Raw genomic sequence first — 23,728 nt, forward strand, 5'->3', positions numbered from 1 at the left:
AAAGAGAAATGTTGATACATTTGACCCAATTAACAGTTATAGCTTTTGATTTAAAAAAAGATGACTTTCAGGGACTTCCATGGCGGCACAGTGGTTAAGAATCCGCCTGCCAATGCAGGGGACATAGGTTCAAACCCTGGTCTAGGAAGATCCCTCAGGCCGTGGAGCAGATAAGCCCGTGTGCCACAACTACTGAGCACAGAGCCCGCAAGCCACAACTACTGAAGCCCTCATGCCTAGAGCCCGTGCTCTGCAACAAGGGAAGCCACCGCAATGAGAAGCCGCACACCGCAATGAAGAGTAGCCCCGCTCGCCACAACTAGGGAAAGCCCGCGTGCAGCAACAAAGACCCAATGCAGCCAAAAATAAATAAATAAATAAATAAATAGATGAATGAATGAATAAAAAAAGATGACTTTTAAAATGTAAATGGATGAGCCTCAAACTGGGAAAAACATTAGTATCCAAACTTCTAAAAATAAATGAGAAAACAAAAGTTGCAAATGTGCAAAGGATCTAAACAAGCAGTCTTGAGAACAGAAAAACCCTAGGGTTTAAAAAAAACATGAAAAGCTGCCTAACCTCATTAGTAATCAAAGAAATAAAAATTAAAATAACAAGGAGAGAAAATTTCACAGCTCATAGGTCCAGAAAAGTCTGAAAATTTGATAATAATATCAAGTATCAGGGAAGATGCTGACTAAGGGAAACTTGACACACCACTGATGAAAATTTTAAAGCAATTTAGCAATATCTAGAAATGTTAAAATGTTCATATCCTGGGAACTACACTCCTGTGTATTTACCCCAGAAACTCTCACATGTGCATATGGAGATATATATAAGAATGTCCTTTGTAGCACTGTTTACATAATGGAAAGTTGGACTAGACTTGTGTATAATCAACATGAAGAAAATCTCATAAACATAATAGTGAGGAATAAGAGCAAACTGGCAAAAAAAAATTGTAAAAAATAATACTGTATGTTATTTAGGGGCATATACATATATAATTGAAGTATAAAGTCACTTATAAGCATGATAAATGCCAAATTTTGGATTGTATTACTTCTGGGATAGAGGGGGACAGAAATGCATCCCAAACGCTTTATATGGTATGCTGCATATTGGGTACATGTTCATTTGTTATATTATTTTCTATACTCATCTAAGATATGTCATAATTTAAATAAAGAAAATGAAGGGATAATCAAACAGAGCATAGGCAAATGCAAACAAAAAGAAAATAAGAGTGGTTTAATTAATATTTATATGTTGAAAATTAAGATCAAAATCACTAAACAGGTAAAGGAAAGCATTACATAATGAAGGTAAGATATATAAAGCATGTATGAGGATCATAAATGTGTACTCGTGACAATAAAAGCTAAACATACCATGATAAGTTTTATGGTTTAAGTTTTATAAACAAGAACATTATCTGCCAATAATTAAAAGTAATTTACCAGTTTAATCTCCTGGCCACTCTTATCTAAATTACTGCTATCACCACCTCCACTCCAGGCCAGTTACTCTATAGTATATCATCCTGTTCATTTATTTTATAAAATTTATCAAAAATTTAAATTGTCTTGTTTCTTTTGCACAACAAAGGAAACCATAAACAAGACAAAAAGACAACCCTCAGAATGGGAGAAAATATTTGCAAATGAATCAATGGACAAAATATACAAACAGCTCATGCAGCTCAATATCAAAAAAACAAGCAACCCAATCAAAAAATGGGCAGAAGACCTAAATAGACATTTCTCCAAAGAAGACATACAGATGGCCAAGAGGTACATGAAAAGATGCTCAACATTACTAATTATTAGAGAAATGCAAATCAAAACTACAGTGAGGTATCATCTCACAACGGTCAGAACGGGCATCATCAGAAAATCTACAAACAATAAATGCTGGAGAAGGTGTGGAGAAAAGGGAACCCTCTTGCACTGTTGGTGGGAATGTAAATTGATACAGCCACTATGGAGAACAATATGGAGATTCCTTAAAAAACTAAAAATAGAATTACCATATGACCCAGCAATCCCACTACTGGGCATATACCCAGAGAAAACCATAATGCAAAAATACACATGCACCCCAATGTTCACTGCATCTCTATTTACAATAGCCAGATCATGGAAGCAACCTAAATGTCCATTGACAGATGAATGGATAAAGAATATATGGTACATATATACAATGGAATATTACTCGGCCATAAAAAGGAATGGAATTGGGTCATTTGTAGAGACTTGGATGGACCTAGAGATTGTCATATAGAGTGAAGTAAGTCAGAAAGAGAAAAACAAATATTGTCTATTAATGCACATATGTGGAATCTAGAAAAACGGTACAGACGAACCAGCTTGCAAGGCAGAAATACAGACACAGATGTAGAGAACAAACATATGGATGCCAAGGAGGGAAGGGGGGGTGGGATGAATTGGGAGACTGGGATTGACATATATACACTAATATGTAAAAAGCAGATAACTCATGAGAACCTGCTGTATAGCACAGGGAATTCTACTTCACTTCGCTGTACAGTAGAAACTAACACAACATTGTAAAACAACTATACCCCAATAAAAAATAAATAAATAATAAATAAAATAAATAAAAAATAAAAAAATAAATTGTTTATTTGTGTCTTTGTTTATTTTGTGTTCCTTTTATTAGTATGTAAGCTCCCTGATGGCAGTGATCTTATCTGTCTAGTCTACCAGTGTATCCCTGGTGCCTAAAATAATGCACAACACATAGTAACCCTCAAGTAAACATTTAATTAATTAATCAATCAATACCTTTCTTGCTCCGCCATTTCAGAAATAAAAGGATTTTTATTCAAAAATTCTCTTAGAGTTTCGTTTTTTTTAGATCTCTGTCTGGGCTTCATTTCTGTAGTCTTAACATGGGAGATAACAAAAATGTTACAAATCCAATTTAAAATCTTAACACAATACTATAATTTACTTGTACTCTAATGCTTATCTTTTGACATTAAAATAGTGGTTTCTTTATGCCACTCAATTAAAATTATTATCAAAAGTAAAAGAAGTACCCCTGTAGACAAAAAAAAAATGGTTATAAAAATAACCTTGTGATAAAAATTAAAATATATTGCATAATTATAAAATTATGCTTGTTGGTATTCTCTTCTGTTTCACATTATACTAAATTATAGTACAGCCAACCAGCTCTAGATACATGAATCTCTTAAGTTCATTAACTTAAAATTCAAAATTTATATGAAACTTACTCTTCCAATCTCCACTACTGCAGCTCTGAACTTCTTAATAGGTTTGATGACCTTTTTACACAAAGTATTGTCCTTATATTTCATTTTTTTTATTCCAAGTAGGGACTCATTCCTCCTAATACAAAAAGATAAAGTCAGTTAAAAGGATCTGCAAGAATTTATAAAATTACCCCAAAGTAATAAACCTTTAATGAGTATTGTCACTGAAATTATGCTAGAAGAATACCCCAAATTGTTTATATCCCACGCATAAATGAGACTATGATACTCCTGGTTGTCATTGAATAGCTAGCCTCTCAAAAGAGCAAAATGTAAATCACACCATAAAAATGTGATGAGAGCTGAAGTATGATCTAGGAGGAAGAGAACTGAACTGAAAATAAAATGTGAACACTCCCCTTTAAAACTGAGAAGATAACTACATAAGAGTGACCCTAGACAAACTACCTTGCTTCCAATGGACTTCAGTCCTTTTAGTTCCATCATGTGCAAGCTCCCAGCCACTATCAACTTCTGGATATCAACAAGAGATAAGCATTTTAGATGACTACACTCATCCCTTGGTAACTGCAGGGGCTTGGTTCCAGGACCCCCTCAGATACCAAAAGCCAAGGATGCTCAAGTCTTTTATATAAAATGGCATAGTACTTTCATATAACCTACACACATCCTCCTATATACTTTAAATCATCTCTAGGTTATTTAAAATACAATGTAGGATTCGGAGGTCAGATCCCAGGGAGAGGACTGGGGTTGGCTGTGTAAACACAGCCTGAAGGGGGCTAGTGCGCCACAGTTAGCAGGGAGGGAGTCCGGGAAAAAGTCTGGAACTGCCTAAGAGGCAACAGACCATTGTTTCGCAGTGTGTGAGGAGAGGAAATTCAAAGCATGGCATAAACGAGCTTCAGAGATGGGTGCAAGCCGCGGCTATCAGCGCGGACCCCAGAGATGGGCATGAAATGCTAAGGCTGCTGCTGCAGCCACCAAGAATCCTTTGTGCAAGCACAGGTCACTATCCACACCTCCCCTCCCAGGAGCCTGTGCAGCTTGCCACTGCCAGGGTCCCGTGATCCAGGGACAACTTCCCAGGGAGAACACACGGCATGCCTCAGGCTGCTGCAATGTCATGCTGGCCTCTGCCACCACAGGCTCATCCCACATTCCATACCCTTCCCTCCGCCCTGGCCTGGGTGAGCCAGAGCCCCCTAATAAGCTGCTCCTTTAACACCCTCCTGTCTGGGTGAAGAACCCATGCCAGAGGATGACCTACATGCAGAGGCGGGGCCAAATCCAAAGCTGAACCCCAGGCACTGTGCGAACAAAGAAGAGAAAGGGAAATCTCTCCCAGCAGCCTCAGGAGCAGCAGATTAACTCTCCACAATCAACTTGATGTACCTGCATCTGTGGAATACCTGAATAGAAAACGAACCATCCCAAAACTGATGCGGTGGATTTTGGGAGCAACTGTAGACTTGGGGTTGCTGTATGTGACTGACTAGTTTCTGATTTTTATGTTGATCTTAGTACAGTTTTTAGCATTTGTTATCACTGGTGGATTTGTTTATTGGTATAGTTGTGCTCTTCTTTTTTTTAAATTACTTTTTAAATTTTTTTATTTTAATAATATTTTTCTTATTTTTTTACTTTATTAACTTTATTTATTTTATTTTATTTTTTCTTTCTTTTCTTTCTCCCTTTTCTCCTGAGCCTTGTGGCTGACAGGGCTTTGATGCTCTGGCCAGGTGTCAGGCCTGCGCCTCTGAGGTGGGAGAGCCGAGTTCAGTACATTGGACCACCAGAGACCTCCCAGCCCCATGTACTATCATTGGCGAGAGCTCTCCCAGAGACCTCCGTCTCAATGCTAAGACCCAGCTCCACTCAATGGCCAGCAAGCTCCAGTGCTGGACATCCCATGCCAAACAAGTAGAAAGAAACACAACCCCACCCATTAGCAGAGAGGCTGCCTAAAGTCATAATAAGTTCACAGACACCCCCAAAACACACCACCGGACGCGGTCCTGACACCAGAAACACAAGATCCAGCCTCATTCACCAGAACACAGGCACCAGTACCCTCTACCAGGAAGCCTACACAACCCACTGAACTAACCTTACCCTCTGCGGGAAGACACCAAAAACAATGGGAACTACAAACCTGCAGCCTGCGAAAAGGAGACCCCAAACACAGTAAGTTAAGCAAACTGAGAAGACAAAGAAACATGCAGCAGATGAAGGAGCAAAGAAAAAACCCACCAAACCAAACAAATGAAGAGGAAATAGGCAATCTACCTGAAAAAGAATTCAGAGTAATGATACTAAAGATGATTCAAAATCTTGGAAATAGAATGGGGAAAATACAAGAAACGTTTAACAAGGACCTAGAAGAACTATAGACCAACAAACAATGATGAACAACACAATAAATGAAATTAAAAATTCTCTAGAAGGAATCAATAGCAGAATAACTGAGGCAGAAGAATGAATAAGTGACCTGGAAGATAAAATAGTGGAAATAACTACCACAGAGCAGAATAAAGAAGAAAGAATAAAAAGAATGGAGGGCAGTCTCAGAGACCTCTGGGCAAATATTAAATGCACCAACATTCGAATTATAGGGGTCCCAGAAGAAGAAGAGGAAAAGAAAGGGACTGAGAAAATATTTGAAGAGATTATAGTTGAAAACTTCCCTAATATGGGAAAGGAAATAGTCAGTCAAATCCAGGAAGTGCAGAGAGTCCCATACAGGATAAATCCAAGGAGAAACATGCCAAGACACATATTAATCAAACTATCAACAACTAAATACAAAGAAAAAATATTAAAAGCAGCAAGGGAAAAGCAACAAATAACATACAAGGGAATCTCCGTAAGGCTAACAGCTGATCTTTCAGCAGAAACTCTGCAAGCCAGAAGGGAGTGGCAGGACATATTTAAAGTCATGAAAGGGAAAAACCTACAACCAAGATTACTCTACCCAGCAAGGATCTCATTCAAATTTGATGGAGAAATTAAAACCTTTACAGACAAGCAAAAGCTAAGAGAATTCAGCACCACCAAACCAGTTTTACAACAAATGCTAAAGGAACTTCTCTAGGCAGGAAACACAAGAGAAGGAAAAGACCTACAATAACAAACCCAAAACAATTAAGAAAATGGTAACAGGAACATACATATTGATAATTACCTTAAATGTAAATGGAATATATGCTCCAACCAAAAGACACAGACTGGCTGAATGGATACAAAAACAAGACCCGTATATATGCTGTCTACAAGAGACCCACTTCAGACCTAGGGACACATACAGACTGAAAGTGAGGGGATGGAAAAAGATATTCTATGCAAATGGAAATCAAAAGAAAGCTGGAGTAGCAATTCTCATATCAGACAAAACGGACTTTAAAATAAAGACTATTACAAGAGACAAAGAAGGACACTACATAATGATCATGGGATCAATCCAAGAAGAAGATATAACAATTGTAAATATTTATGCACCCAACAGAGAAGCACCTCAATACATAAGGCAAATGCTAATAGCCATCATAAAAGGGGAAATTGACAGTAACTCAATCATAGTAGGGGACTTTAACACCTCACTTTCACCAATGGACAGATCATCCAAAATGAAAATAAATAAGGAAACACAAGCTTTAAATGATACATTAAACAAGACGGACTTGATATTTATAGGACATTCCATCCAAAAACAATAGAACACACTTCCTTCTCAAGTGCTCATGGAACATTCTCCTGGATAGATCATATCTTAGGTCACAAATCAAGCCTTGGTAAATTTAAGAAAATTCAAATCGTATCAAATATCTCTTCTGACCACAACGCTATGAGACTAGATATCAATTACAGGAAAAAGAGTGTAAAAAACACAAACACATGGAGGCTGGCTAAACAATACACTACTAAATAACCAAGAGGTCACTGAAGAAATCAAAGAGGAAAACAAAAAATACCTAGAAACAAATGACAATGAAAACACAAAACCTATGGGATGCAGCAAAAGCAGTTCTAAGAGGGTAGTTTATAGCAATACAATCCTACCTCAAGAAACAAGAAACACCTCAAATACACAACCTAACCTTACACCTAAAGCAATTAGAGAAAGAAGAAAAAAAAAAACCCCAGACTTAGCAGAAGGAAAGAAATTGTAAAGATCAGATCAGAAATAAATGAAAAAGAAATGAAGAAAACAATAGCAAAGATCAATAAAACTAAAAGCTGCTTCTTTGAGAAGATAAACAAAATTGATAAACCACTAGCCAGACTAATCAAGATAAAAGGGAAAAAGACTCAAATCAACAGAATTAGAAATGAAAAAGGAGAGGTAACAACTGACACTGCATAAATACAAAGGATCATGAGAGATTACTACAAGCAACTATATGCCAATAAAATGGACAACCTGGAAGAAGTGGACAAATTCTTAGAAAAGTACAACATTCTGAGACTGAACCAGGAAGAAACAGAAAATATAAACAGACCAATCACAAAGCAATGAAACTGAAAATGTGATTAAAAATCTTCCAACAAACCAAAGCCCAGGACCAGATGGCTTCACAGGCAAATTCCATCAAACATCTAGAGAAGAGCTAACACCTATCCTTCTCAAACTCTCCAAAATATTGCAGAGGGAGGAACACTCCCAAATTCATTATAGGAGGCCACCATCACCCTGATACCAAAACCAGACAAAGGTGTCACAAAAAAATAAAACTACAGGCCAATATCACTGATAAACATAGATGCAAAAATCCTCAACAAAATACTAGCAAACAGAATCCAACAGTACATTAAAAGGATCATACAGCATGATCAAGTGGGATTTATCCCAGGAATGCAAGGATTCTTCAATATATGCAAATCAATGGATGTGATACACCATATTAACAAATTGAAGGAGAAAAACCATATGATCATCTCAATAGATGCAGAAAAAGCTTTAGACAAAATTCAATGCCCATTTACGATAAAAAACCTCCAGAAAGTAGGCATAGAGGGAACTTACCGCAACATAATAAAGGCCATATATGACAAACCCACAGCCAATACCGTTCTCAATGGTGCAAAACTGAAACCATTTCCACTAAGATCAGGAACAAGACAAGATTGCCCACTCTCACCACTATTATTCAACACAGTTTTGGAAGTTCTAGCCACAGCAGTCAGAGAAGAAAAAGAAATACAAGGAATCCAAATTGGAAAAGATGAAGTAAAGCTGTCACTGCTTGCAGATGACATGATACTACTACACATAGGGAATCCGAAAGATGCTACCAGAAAACTACTAGAGCTAATCAATGAATTTGGTAAAGTTGCAGGATACAAAATTAATACACAGAAATCTCTTGCATTCCTATACACTAGTGATGAAAAATCTGAAAGGGAAATTAAGGAAACACTCCCATTTACCATTGCAACAAAAAGAATAAAATACCAAGGAATAAACCTACCTAAGGAGACAAAAGACCTGTATGCAGAAAACTGTAAGACACTGATTAAAGAAATTAAAGATACCAACAGATGGAGAGATATACCATGTTCTTGGATTGGAAGAATCAACATTGTGAAAATGACTATACTACCCAAAGCAATCTACAGATTCAGTGCAATCCCTATCAAACTACCAATGGCATTTTTCACAGAAGTAGAACAAAAAGTTTCACAATTTGTATGGAAACACAAAAGACCCCGAATAGCCAAAGCAATCTTGAGAAAGTAAAACAGAGCTGGAGGAATCAGGCTCCCAGACTTCAGACTATACTACAAAGCTACAGTAATCAAGAGAGTATGGTACTGGCACAGAAAGAGAAATATAGATCAATGGAACAGGATAGAAAGCCCAGAGATAAACCCATGCACATATGGTCACCTTATCTTTGATAAAGGAGGCAAGAACATACAATAGAGAAAAGACAGCCTCTTCAATAAGTGGTGCTGGGAAAACTGGACAGCTACATGTAAAAGAATGAAATTAGACCACTCCTTAACTCCATACACAAAAATAAACTCAAAATGGATTAAAGACCTAAATGTAAGACCAGACACTATAAAACTCTTAGAGGGAAACATAGGCAGAACACTCTATGACATAAATCACAGCAAGATCCTTTTTGACCCACCTCCTAGAGAAATGGAAATAAAAGCAGCAATAAACAAATGGGACCTAATGAAACTTAAAAGCTTTTGCACAGCAAAGGAAACCATAAACAAGACCAAAAGACAACCTTCTGACTGGGAGAAAACATTTGCAAATGAAGCAACTGACAAAGAATTAATCTCCAAAATATACAAGCAGCTCATGCAGCTCAATATCAAAAAAAACAAAAACCCAATCCAAAAATGGGCAAAAGACCTAAACAGACATTTCTCCAAAGAATATATACAGATTGCCAACAAACACATGAAAGGATGATCAACATCACTAATCATTAGAGAAATGCAAATCAAAACTACAATGAGGTATCATCTCACACTGGTCAGACTGGCCATCATCAATAAATCTACAAACAATAAATGCTGGAGAGGGTGTGGAGAAAAGGGAACCCTCTTGCACTGTTGGTGGGAATGTAAATTGATACAGCCACTATGGAGAACAGTATGGAGGTTCCTTAAAAAACTAAAAATAGAACTACCATATGACCCAGCAATCCCACTACCGGGCATATACCCTGAGAAAACCATAATTCAAAAAGAATCATGTACCACAGTGTTCACTGCAGCCCTATTTAGAATAGCCAGGACATGGAAGCAACCTAAGTGTCCATCGACAAATGAATGGATAAAGAAGATGTGGTACATATATACAATGGAATATTACTCAGCCATGAAAAGAAACGAAATTGAGTTATTTGTAGTGAGGTGGATGGATCTAGAGTCTGTCATACAGAGTGAAGTAAGTCAGAAAGAGAAAAACAAATACTGTATGCTAACACATATATATGAAATCTAAAATTAAAAAAAATAAAAAGGTTCTGAAGAACCTAAGGGGAGGACAGGAATAAAGACGCAGACATAGAGAATGGACTTGAGGACATGGGGAGGGGGAAGGGTAAGCTGGGACGAAGTGAGAGAGTGGCATGGACATATATACACTACCAAATGTAAAATAGATAGCTGATGGGAAGCAGCAGCATAGCACAGGGAGATCTCCCTGCTCTGTGACCACCTAGAGGGATGGGATAGGGAGGGTGGGAGGGAGGCGTAAGAGGGAGGGTATATGGGGATATATGCATACATATAGCTGATTCAGTTTGTTATACAGCAGAAACTAACACAACATTGTAAAGCAGTTATACTCCAATAAAGATATTTTAAAAAAAAGAATGATACCTTTTAATCATGAAAGCATTTAGCCTGAATTTCTTTGGAATAAATAAATAAATAAATAAATAAATAAATAAATAAAATACAATGTAAATTCTATATAAATAGTTGTAAATACAATGTAAATGCTATGTACATAGTTGACAGGAGTGCAGCAAATTCAAGTTTTACTTTTTGGAACTTTCCGGAATTTTTTCTTCAAATATTTCCGATCCATGGTTGGCTGAATGCCTGGATGCAGAGTGGATGCCAAAGGTGGACAGTACTAAATGTTCTCCCTTCCCCCCAATCACCTGTAAGGATTCTCAACCTTGTTTTTTTTAATCTGCCATCGACCCCTGTGGTAACCTGTCCCCTTCTCCGAATCCTGTAAGGTCGCTTATTATCCCTCCCTCTATTGGTACTTACTACCTATTTTCCTTGAAATTTATATATTTCCTAAAATCTATATTTCTTCTGGTAAGTACTTGCTAGGTACAACACCACCCTGCTATAACATGATAAATGGGATCCAAAAGCTTAAATAAAATGTAAAGTCATATTAACACAAGGTGAAGGAAATGACCAGGTGAATATGGTAGCTAGTTCCAGGGGCTGGGGTCCCAAACTCATTTTGGTCCCAGTAGTGGTCAGCCTCTCACTTCAATTTTGATAAAGATGATCCTGGATACTGTGCTTGGTTGGGACTCCAGCCAAGCTGCAGCAATTCCAAGAGTCTCCCAGTTAGTTGGCATTCATTTTGGCAAATGTTTTGTCTGCCTGAACTACAAAGCTTGGACCACTGATCACCAGGGACTTAGGAATCTATCCTTTGCTCTGCTACTTGCATCCTGACACTAGTTGCCTGCTGTTTTCCAACCAGCTTGGTCTCTTCTCTACCTCCTCTCTCTCCCACCCCACCAGAATGCTTTTATTGCTGTTATTCCAGAAACAGGTGGGAAGGAGAGGAGGTCACGGGTGTACACTTGGGCCACCATCTTCCCAGCCCTCTCAGCATTCTCCGCCATGCTCTGCAGAACTCTCATCCACTGAATAAACTCCTTCACTCTTCAACCTCTTCATAGAATGCTTCCTCCTAGCTCTGACTGCTTTTTATTTTATTTATGGTGTATTATGAAAAACAGTACTTCTAAATTTTTATGTAATCATCATTATTGATCTTTGATTTCATGACTTATTCATTGTTTTGATTACCTATATCACTGCCTGTTTCTGACCCAAAACACTGAGTTCCAGTGACTGTCTGCCTATTATTTCACAAATACAAATCTGTTATTCTTTACCTGACAGCACAAGGCTCTCTTTCACGCTTTTTTATTTTTTAAATATTTTTCATTATTGTAGCCCATTCCATATAAACTAATCTGACTGGAATTGCATTAAACCAACAAATTAATTTGAGAATAATAGAAATCTTTACAATATTCCATCTGCTCATCAAGTAATGTACTATGTCTCTCCATTTATTCAAGTCATTTTTTTTCATACCTCTTAGTAAAGATGTTTGGTCTTCTTTATATTAGCCTAAGTCCCCTCACAATTCCTGATAAACTTAATCATATAGTTCACAGAAATGGGATCATTTTTCCATTATATTTTCTAGTTGATACAGCAAAGCGTTGATTTTGCATCTATCCATCCTATGGAATTCTATTATTAGTTCTGATAGTTTTCAGTTAATTAACTTGTTAAGTTAAAAAAAAGTAATAATTATTTGCAGATATCAATCTTTCCTCTCTATTTTCAGAGTACTTCATGGCGGATTTCACTTGATAAACATTTTTGAGACCGTATTATGTGATAATCACATAAATTCTAATCCTAATTTCTATTTCTTATTTTAATGCGCTGCCAAGAACTTTCAGGACAATTTTAAATGATAGAAGGAATAATAGGTTTCTTTGTTGTATTGCATATTTTAACAGAAAATCTTCCTCTAATACTAATTTGCCAGGAATTGCTGCTGAATGTCACCACATGACTTTTTAGCACCTACAAAAGACTCCTTGGACTACTAATGATAATTATATTTAGATTTCCTACTATATTTATATTGAGAACAAAATCGACATTCTCACTGCTAAATTTATAAGCTAGTGTTTTATTTTTATTCTATATACTTCTAAATAAAGTTGATCTCTAATTTTCTATTTTTTTATTCTCTTTTTACAAAACTGTTATCAGAGCCTGCTGTGGTAAATTTACTAGCAAACTATAACCATGCTCTGAAGTAGCTTTATGTAAAACAAAATTATTTGTTCTTATGAAGGAACTAGCCTTAAAAAGTTTTTGAGCTTTCCAATTTTTTTTACTGTTTCAATAAATTCTTATAATTTAAAATTTTCTAGATAATCATCACTTCAGATTAGATTTTCAAATTTATTCATATTAAACTACATACACTGTTATCTAATGTTTAACAACTTCCAAATTTATGACTATTTTCTCTTTGGATTACTTACATTTTACTTTTTCTTATTTTGCTGGCCAGAAAATTACCTCATTTATTCATATATTCAAAGAACTAACCCTAGCCAATTAGACTATTTTAAAACCAACTTAAAATTGATTAATTTCAACTTTTATTTTTTTCTTTCTGCTTTCTTAGATTTATTTTGTTATTTTTCCAATTTCTCAAGTCCAATAAAAGTTCATTTAATTTTATTTTTCTCATTTAGTAAGTAACAGGAGCTTCTAAAGCTAAAATTTGTCTTTAACTGCTGCTTTGAGTACATTTGATATGTGGGCTTCTCATTAGCATGATTTTCAAAATGCTCTATAGTTTTAGATTTCTTTTTTATATATTATAATTATATACAATTATGTATGCCAGTAATTTGTTGTTATAAATTATATAATTATATATGCCAGCAATTTATTTTGTTATAAAATTTCAGTTTTATTGTACTGTAAGAGAATGTGGGGCTTCCCTGGTGGCGCAGTGGTTGAGAATCTGCCTGCCAATGCAGGGGACTCGGGTTCGGGCCCTGGTCTGGGAGGATCCCACATGCCGCGGAGCGACTGGGTCCGTGAGCCACAATTGCTGAGCCTGCGCGTCTGGAGCCTGTGCTCCGCCACAAGAGAGGCCGTGACAGTGAGAGGCCCGCGCACCGCGATGAAGAGTGGCCCCCACTTGCCGCAACTAGAGAAAGCCCTCGCACAGAAATGAAGACCCAACACAGCCATAAATGGATACATAAATAAATAAATAAAATTTAAAAAAAAAAAAAAAAAAAAAAAGAGAATGTGGTCTTTACAAATTTTAGTCTAGGTGACTTATTGAGCTTTATTTTGCAGCTTAAATATTACTTTTTTAAATTAAATAAGTGCTTTAAAGGGTATTTAGTCTCAATTGGCTATATATATTAATCTTATGAGTTATATTATGTACATTTTCTATGTCCTTTTTATTTGCCTTTTTAAAGTAGCACATTAAACTCTCAATATTACTATGTTTCTATCAAATTAGCTTTGTCTTTTCAGCAGTTATTTCCATATATTTTGATTTTTTTGTTATATAGAACATGAAAATTCATGAACTATCTTCATTGTGATTTATAAGCATTATTAGTAGAATCACCAATGTGAAAAGGTAGCATTAAAAATAAGTAACAAAGAGATTACTCTTTAAATGTTACCAGGACAGTTGATTAAAATTTTTACAGGAAAAAACTCTAATTTTTAATCTAAACCCTACCCCAAAAGAAATTCCATATGGATTAAAACATTAAATCTAAACCATGAAACTATAAAATTGGAAGAAAATACTGCTGCATACTTGTCTGTTGAAGTATAAAAAATTTTTTTCTTTGTGCAAAGATATGTCATGCATACAAACATAAAAAGAAAATAGATATTGCTATCAAAGCAGAAATCAAGGTGTTGCATCTGCCCCTCCCCTATATTCCTTGACTTGGAGAAGAACATCCTAAAACATCTGCTCAGCCTTAAAAATTGAAATCATTACCTTTGGCTTGAACTCAGTTATACTGCTCAATCTCCAAACTCACATATTTTATTATACCACTGGTCTAAACCACTTATTCTGTTTTCCTCTTTCAGAATATCTATTATTCTTCCATTGGACCTCCACGGTCAGCCCTCCAAATTTTACTGCTCACTGAAAGTGCATTCTGATTTTCTTTGGTATCAAGAATATTGTTTACAGATTCCAAACATCTCATTTTAGCTATGGTTTATTTAATTTTCAGGGACTTTCTAATTCTGGCCAGTTCTCTCATTACCATGGCCTGCTTTATTTAATAGAAGTAATTTCATCTTTTGAAAACATGAAGCACATATATTCCAAGTTTTTGTTCTAATAAATGTAGTGCCTATTTTAGGAAGAATATTTTCCTGAAGGTTTTTATGAGAATGTTTCTCTTCTGCTGTCATTTTTAAAATAGATCTTGTGTCATTGATGTTTTCTTTTCCTAGAATGAGATAGACAGACCTATGTCCAGTGTTGAAATTAAAACCCAATTATTGGAAGAAAAGCTGGATTCACTTGGCATCTCTCATAACTGGCACAGAACACAACAATTTTCTTTGCGGGCAGAGAGAGCCATTCAGGCTTAGAGAATAAGAGGGTTAACTTTAAGTTTTACTACTTCTATTTGCGGAACTCCCCGTTCACATATATATATGGGAACCGCAAGGAATGGCTCTGCTTGCTACTGTAGAGAATTAGAAACTGGACCTCAAAACCACACTACATACAAAAATAAGCTCAAAATGGATTAAATGTAAGACCTGAAACCATAAAACTTCTAGAAGAAAACATGGGCAGTATACTCTTTGACATTGGTCTTAGCAATTTTTTTTTTGGATATGTCTCCTCAGGCAAGGGAAACAAAAGCAAAAGTAAACAAATGGGACTACATCAAAGGGAGGGGGTGGGGGGAGAGGGAATTACTGAAAATAATTAAAAGGCACAAACTTCCAGTTATAAGATAAATAAGAACTAGGGATGCAATGTACAACAAGATAAAGATAATTAACACTGCTGTATGTTATAAATAAAACTTGTTAAGAGAGTAAATCTTAAGAATTCTCATCGGGCCTCCCTGGTGGCGCAGTGGTTGAGAATCTGCCTGCCAATGCAGGGGACACGGGTTCGAGCCCTGGTCTGGGAAGATCCCACATGCCGTGGAGCAACTAGGCCCGTGAGCCACAACTACTGAGCCTGCACGTCTGGAGCTTGTGCTCCGCAACAAGAAAGGCCACGACAGTGAGAGGCCCGTGCACCGCGATGAAGAGTGGCCCCCGCTCTCCGCAACTAGAGAAAGCCCTCACACAGAAACGAAGACCCAACACAGCCATAAATAAAATAAATAAACAAATTAAAAAAAAAAAAAAGAATTCTCATCATAAGGAAGAAAAAAATTTTTTCCACTTCTTTAATGTTGCATTTATATGAGATGATAAATGTTCACTAAGCCCACTGTGGTAATCATTTCATGATATATGTAAATCAAATCATTATGCTGTACACCTTAAAACTTATACAGTGCTGTTTGTCACTTATACCTCAATAAAACTGGATGAAAAAATTAGTTAGATAAATAAATAACTGGACCCAAAAGTCCGTACAAGAGATGCTGATAGCCTAGAGATGCTATCATCCAACCTGACTCAATAGCAAAAGGCCTAATTTATTTCCTGCTATAAATATAAACATGCTCTATTATTCCTTAGTTCAGTTGTACGAATATTTTTATGTTTATTTATTTATTTACACAGACATAAATACTCACTACCTCCCAGATGGCTGTTTTAACTGCATACACCCCACTCTCTTTTTCGTCCACTTTATAAATCTTTAAGGAACAATTTTACTTATTTTTTAAAGTTGTTAATGCTAATAAAACAGATATTACAAATACCTTTTCAAGAAGTCATAGACAGGATTTGTTATCTCCACCATAAGTTGAAATTTTTCATCACTCATACATTTTTGCATAACTTGTGTAAAGAATTCCAGGAATCTAGGTCTCTGCTTAAATTTCATAACTGTGAAAACAAGAAGGTTCATATATAATCACCAATACACTTGGTCATTGTCATTGAAAGGTTACTATTGTTCTTAGTCATTTTTTTCTAACAGACGAGTTTATTAACCTGCTTTTTAGATTTCTCACTTTTAAAAAATGTATAGGAGTAAATGTGGTGAAACTAGTGTTTTTCTAAAATCAAATACTCCTTTACGGTCTAAATTTCATTTATTTTTCAAACAGCTTGGTGTTGTAAGATTTCCTAAAAGTTGCCTCTAACATATGACTAGGTGGGAAAAAAATTGCTGATAATTGCCAGAATAACTAGTTATCCTTATTTTTATTATATTTCACCCTGAGATAAGCAATAATGCTGTTATTTCTTCATAGCTAAGCTTAAAGATCACTAACACATTTTTCAATTCCCTAGTTTTTGTAAGCTTCATAATAACACCATTTACTGCCAAAATAAGCCACCATCAAGGTTCCGTCTTTCCAGACTTTAAATCAGGTACCTATTTTGGTCTCTTTCATTACTCGGCAATCAAGAGCCTGCATTATTCTGAATGGGTAAGAACCTGAAATATTCTGCCTAGAACAAGTGAAACCTTTAAGTAGAAAACAACAGAATCCACAGAATAAAAGATCTTCAACAGTAAGGTGAGGGAACAACATATGTACGTTTAGGTCACCTACCTTCTTTCACAGCACCTTTGACCGACCAATTTAAAACTATAGGGTAAAGAAATATGGGATCCTCTGTTCCTGAGAGTTCAGTTGTAACATCTAAGGTTAAAAGGAATTAAGTTGTTGGTTCTGTTTAACATCAATAAGCAAAAATGAAAATTCTTTGCTGGGGATGAAAAATAGGAAAATACCCAAGTATACATTCTAAATTATGTGCCTTAAAATATCAATTATATCATATTTTGGAGATTAAAAAATTCAATAATCTCAATTATTTTCCTTTCATTTTTTTTTTCCCCTGAAGGCCAAGGAGTCTACCACCAAATAGGGGAAGAGTTTCCAAGGCATGAGTCTTTCTTATTCAACAGCTATTGTGTATCAACAAATATCAGGCTCAGAAACCTACCAATTATATGAACTCCATTTTTATAAAAAATCTTTAAAAGACAGTAAAGTATAGAATAATGAACAGGACAGCCCCTAGAGCCAGGATGCCTGGGTTCAGATTCTAAGTCTGACACTTCTTTTTTTTTATAGGCCGCACGGCATGCAGGATGCGGGATCTTAGTTCCCCGACCAGGGATCAAACCCACTGGGAGCATGGTGTCTTAATCATTGGGCCTCCAGGGAAGTCCCTAAGTCTGACACTTTCTAGTTACGAGAACTTGGGAAGTTACTCACCTTCTCTGTGCCTCAGTTAAAATGGGGATAATAACAGTACCTATTTCATATGGTTGTTATATAAGGGTTATATAAGTTTTCATATGTATGAAACACTTAAAATAGTTCCTCGCACACAGAAAGGACTGTACAAAACTATTATTTTTATTATTGTTTTGTTACTGAATCTACTGTTTAGCTAGTAACATTATATTGTGCTTCTTAGTAAAATGTTAAAATGTGTTTGGGGGTGTTGATAATATGAAAATAAGTAATTCACATTTCCAGAACACTTTACATTTTAAGAAATTATATATTTTTATATGTACCCAGACAATTACAGCTTTCCCAAAACTAGGTTTACTGGTTATGTGAATAATACAGCATTGGGTTCATTTCATAAATTCAGCTTGAAACAGACATGGAGCGTATTGAAATAAAGTGAGAGATCCAAGTCAGGGAATTCTGAAACAGTAAGACCACCCAGATATAACTGAGGCACAAAGTAGAGAGGTGAGGTGGGGTCACAGAACTCTACAAGTTTAGTTACTTCCCAACAGAGCAAGGGGCCGAAAGTGGAGCCTCCTAATGAGATAAATGTAGGCACTCTTTTGTTCTTCTAGAAGGTTTGAAGTCCTGCTTCTTAAAAATGTGATAATAGTTGTTATCACCAGAAACTAAATTAATATCTTAATCAGATTTCCAAACCGCAATCTCTAAAACTCCAATCACTGTGTTAACATTTTGGTCTATTATTAAATTACTATACAGCACAATGACTCACTTGAGTCCGGCTCACTTGAGTAAACCATGGTTCAAATCACTTGTACATAACACCCGTCATGCCATCACTTTATTTCTCAGTTACATTTTTGTCTTTAGAGCAGCGATTCTCAATTTTGTGTCCCCCTTCCACAATATATTTGCCAACATTTGCCTCGCAGTTGGTTGTCACAGCTGGGGAGAATACAGGGAGAATGGTGTGCTATGCATCTCTGGACAAAGGCCAGGGATGCCGGTCCACATCCACAATGCCTAGGACAGTCCCCCACAGCCAAGTATTATCTGGCCCAAATTGGCAATAGTGTTGAGGCTGAGAAACCCTGCTTTCGAATGAGAAGATTTAGGCTCAAATCCAAGTCAGCTATGTAATGCTAAATAAATCGCTTAATCTTTATGAGCCACATCTGTAAAAAGTGGTTAGCAATCCCTTATTAACAAAGTACTGTTAGGATTAATGACACAATGCAAAAGCACTGCATAAACCTTAAAGGGTTTACCAAATGCTAATCTCATCCTAATCCTTTTAACAAAATATTTTCTATTTTAAACAGCAAAATGCTAAACAGAAGTATACAGAAAGAAAAAAAAAGACTACATTGCTTTGTCAGTTTGAGTAGGTGTGTCTCCAATAAACCCAGCTGTTCATTTATTTTCTCAGGTAATAATATCTGCTGTGGCTTCTTAGTCTTGGAAGACTTCTTGGAAGAACCCTAGAAACATTGGTTAAATGTCAGAACGTACTTCAACGTGTTTCAAGAATTGTCATTTTCAAATTATATTCTTTAAATTATGTTTCATACTTCCATACTTGGTAGACCAAACTATGAAACTACATGGTAAAATGTATTAATAATTAACTAATAATTAATAATAAGCCATTGTAGCCTAACTAAATGCCAGACACAGTACTAAGTGTTTTATGGATGTTAACCAAAATATTTCTTCTCTTCCATCTCCCTTTTTCCTAGTAACTTCTGCTCCCCTAACCAGCTCCCCCCAATACACACACCACTCTGAGAGCAGTTGAGGGTATATCTCTAAAAATCCTCAAAGGAAAATGCTCTCAGAAATGTATCCCTTTTTCCTTTTTTCCTTTCTCTTTCCCAGAGGGAGCTTCTTTACAAGGAAGCTAATTGCTTTTGCTGCTTTGCCTTTCATTGAACATAACAGGATCAGTAATTAGTGGATTAAGAATTGGCGGGTATGAGCTCAGGCTCCCCACCATGTTTTCATCTGTCTGAGCCTGAGAATGGACTGGTTAATGTCTCCTGTTCTCCAAAACAATAGACCTCCCAAGCTCTTTTAGGCTTAAAGGGACCCTAATTGGTTATAATGATTTCTGACTCCTATAAAGTAGGTATTAGGTTCTCAGTCCCTACAGTCTCAGTCTGAAAGAAGTATCACAACCTTCTGCTGGACTAGAGGCTCCAAGGAAAGGGGCAAGGGGTCCTGTCCTACCATGATGTGAAGGGACAGAGCCCTGAGTCAAGGCCTGGGTGACATAAAGGGTCTGGCTGATGGACTCTTGAGTGGACAACACTTGGTGAAAAAAAAACCCTCACGTTGCTTTCAGCTTAATCAAAACTTTCTCTAGACAACCTTCCCCCCAACAAAAGTATTATGGCTAAAAATATTCATCCAGTGAAACCATGGGTTTTTTTTTTTTAAGCTTTTGCAACATATAATAGAGAGAGAAATGGAGCTACTCCAACTGAAACAGGCTTGGGGGTAATAGTTTCTACCCTGGCCCCAGTCACAGAAGGGGCTTCAAGTATTGTAGCTCCTAGTGCACCTCAGAAACCTGATAAACTAAGCAATATTTCAAAATTTGATCTACAAAATCATTTAACCACATAGTTTCAAGAAAAGGCAATAAAATAAGATTCTAGTAAGACCCATGCTTGGGAGGCAGATATTAAAAAGTTGTCTCTAACATTACCAGCCTCATAAAGGAGACAATTTAGGTGTCACAAGGAGTTCAGGAAATCTACTTTGAACAGAGTGAAAAGCTCTGACATGTATTTACTGCATTCAATGACCCACTCAGAATAATAAAAATCTTCAGTCTGGGAGAGACTGTAGAGGGCTTTCAGTCTAATGTCCAACTGGGTGTAGGAAGCTCTCTATCAACACCTAACTGATCGTCAGTACACGTGACAGGGGGCTATTAAGTATTCTAGCACGGATACCTTTTCATTTTCTTGATAATAATTAAAAGGAAAAAAAGCTCTTCACATATTTGCTTTCTTTTATGTAAATACAACAAATTAAAAACTGATCAATTTTCTAACATGTTCACTAATACTACATGACCTCTTAGAAAATTCAGCTAAATATACCTTTAAAGATGAAACACAAAGAACAATTACCTCCTCTGGCATTTCTTCTTGGTCAGTAACACCAAACAGAGATTTGCACCCTGATGTGATGTCCAACATCTTTTTTCCATAATTTATAATCATTACTGCCAGGTCATATTCCTTCCATGAACGCAGAATCTAATTTAAAATATTTATTAATTATCTCTGTTGGAAACTCAAGTCTATTTTCAAGAGTCATGTATCATCTTCCATAAATTCAAAAGTCTCATGTTTTGAATATAACTCCCCTGTTTCTGTTAAGAAAACTGTAAGCTTACCTCCAGATCATATTTCCCTAGAATTAAAACTGCATGATTTCACTATTTTAAATAAAGGACAAAACCAGGAATCTCATCAGTAATGAATTCTCCATATCTCTGGGACATACAGCCATACCTCTTTTGGTATAGTAAGTTAACTATGAAAAAACATTTCCACTTAAAAGATCCATGCTAAAACAAAATCATTCTTAAAGGTCACATTACCACCACTTCTTGTCTTGAGTTGTCTTCTTTGTGAAATGGCACAATTACTGACCTCATCATGTCTTGGGGGCATTTATAGCAGTAAATGATTTACAAGACATTCTGGTAGTAAACTAGGCTGGAGGTCAGCTGGTTTTGGCAGGTTCTCCATGAGCCGTAGGGGAAGCACACAGACTCATGAGAAGGGGCCCGCTCTGCCACTCTCGTCCACGCTCCTGGTTACAAACTGTTATCTGGCCTCCTCTAGCCTGGCCCTTACCTACCTCTCCAGTGTCATCTTCCACTATTCATCTCCTTGCACTTTCAGCTTACAAAATATTAAGCCAAGTATAAATACTGCTACTCACCATGGTATCAGGACTTCATGCCTTCCTACAGCTGAGGCCTTTCCCAGAACAGCTTTCCCACCTGATTTATATAGCTTTACGTGGTCATTAAAACCTGGGCTCTAGTACTAACTCCAGGAAAGCTTCCCTGGCCAGCAATCTGATTTGCATAGACCCTGCTCTAGTGAAAGAGCCCATGAAGGGGACGCATTCACCGTGAATCCCCAGGACAATACTCTCAGGGTATAAGTAAGTTTGTATGAATTTATCTGTAGATGTATTCTGTTAAGCTGAATAGGTTAGTATTTAAGATAAGTAACAACTATTACTTCCCAGGCAGGGAAAGAATATATAAAGTGGCTGAAAAACAGTGAGTGGCTGCTTGAAGCTCATAAGACCTACCTAATGCAAACGCTAAGAACTGGAAATATTTCTGTAGGACCAGGGCAATGGTGTTAAACTAATGTTGACTGAGGGACAGAATGTGGAAAGGAAAACAGTGAAACAAATTTTGCCACGGTAGGTGGGGTTAGGTCAAGCAGGGCTTTGAATGCTAGGCAAAACTGTCCAATCTCATTGTAAAACTGGTATGAGAGGGAACAAGTTTTGTTATTAGAAAACAGAAGTGAGCTAACGTTTGCTCCCCATTCACCTTTGCTTTCCAACATATTTGGTTTATACAGCACTGTGCAATCTTTTCTCCTTGTTTTAACATGCCAGTGGAAAATACTAAATGAGAATGAATTTTTCCAAACAAAAGAAAAACAGAGAACCAATTCTACTTAACATACCAAATGGTGAATAGAAATTTTTTAAATGTGCCAGATGTTCGGCATAATAAATTTTTTAACAATGCGAAAATAATCAAACATTTAAGATGACATGTCTCAGAAGTAGTACTTTATTTGGAATTCTGACAGCTTTCAGAAAAAATACTGCTCCTTAAAGAAGAAAGATTGAACCATCCGGAAAGATTACCAATTTTTAAAACAGAACAGAATACGACCCAGCAATCCCACTACTGGGCATATACCCTGAGAAAACCATAATTCAAAAAGAGTCATGTACCAAAATGTTCATTGCAGCTCTATTTACAATAGCCAGGACATGGAAGCAACCTAAGTGTCCATCATCGGATGAATGGATAAAGAAGATGTGGCACATATATACAATGGAATATTACTCAGCCATAAAAAGAAATGAAATGGAGGTATTTGTAATGAGGTGGATGGAGTTAGAGTCTGTCATACAGAGTGAAGTAAGTCAGAAAGAGAAAAACAAATACAGTATGCTAACACATATATATGGAATCTAAGGAAAAAAGGAAAAAAAAAAGGCCATGAAGAACCTAGTGGCAAGATGGGAATAAAGACACAGACCTACTAAAGAATGGACTTGAGGATATGGGGAGGGGGAGGGGTGAGATGTGACAGGATGAGAGAGTGTCATGGACATATATACACTACCAAATGTAAAATAGATAGCTAGTGGGAAGCAGCCGCATAGCACAGGGAGATCAGCACGGTGCTTGGTGACCGCCTGGGGGGGTGGGATGGAGAGGGTGGGAGGGAGGGAGATGCGGGAGGGAGGAGATATGGGAACGTGTGTATATCTGTAGCTGATTCACTTTGTTATAAAGCAGAAACTAACACACCATTGTGAAGCAATTATACTTCAATAAAGATGTTTAAAAAATAAAAAAATAAAAAAAAATAAAAAAACAGAACAGAGAAAAGAAACAGGGCCGTTTGACTAATTGGGCTTTACATGTCCTAAGAGAAAATCTCTATAAAAATACGTTTATATCAAATGAATGCCTCAAATC

At 36.5% G+C, this 23,728-nt stretch overlaps 1 protein-coding gene across 2 annotated transcripts in view; it reads right to left on the bottom strand.

Moving 5' to 3' along the window:
- The window catches only part of CFAP54 (cilia and flagella associated protein 54), a 307,392-nt gene that overhangs the window by 171,650 nt on the left and 112,014 nt on the right, over nt 1-23,728 (bottom strand). For both annotated transcript variants that reach the window (XM_028166670.2, XM_028166668.2), the window contains exons 27-32: nt 21,102-21,230; nt 19,328-19,442; nt 17,299-17,388; nt 16,495-16,621; nt 3,269-3,383; nt 2,814-2,914 (exon numbers count right to left, since the gene is read on the bottom strand). In XM_028166670.2, coding sequence (XP_028022471.2) covers nt 2,814-2,914; nt 3,269-3,383; nt 16,495-16,621; nt 17,299-17,388; nt 19,328-19,442; nt 21,102-21,230 — 677 coding nt within the window. The remainder of the gene's footprint in view (nt 1-2,813; nt 2,915-3,268; nt 3,384-16,494; nt 16,622-17,298; nt 17,389-19,327; nt 19,443-21,101; nt 21,231-23,728) is intronic.

This window comes from Balaenoptera acutorostrata, chromosome 11 (genome assembly GCF_949987535.1).
Source record: "Balaenoptera acutorostrata chromosome 11, mBalAcu1.1, whole genome shotgun sequence".
NCBI lineage: Eukaryota > Metazoa > Chordata > Mammalia > Artiodactyla > Balaenopteridae > Balaenoptera > Balaenoptera acutorostrata.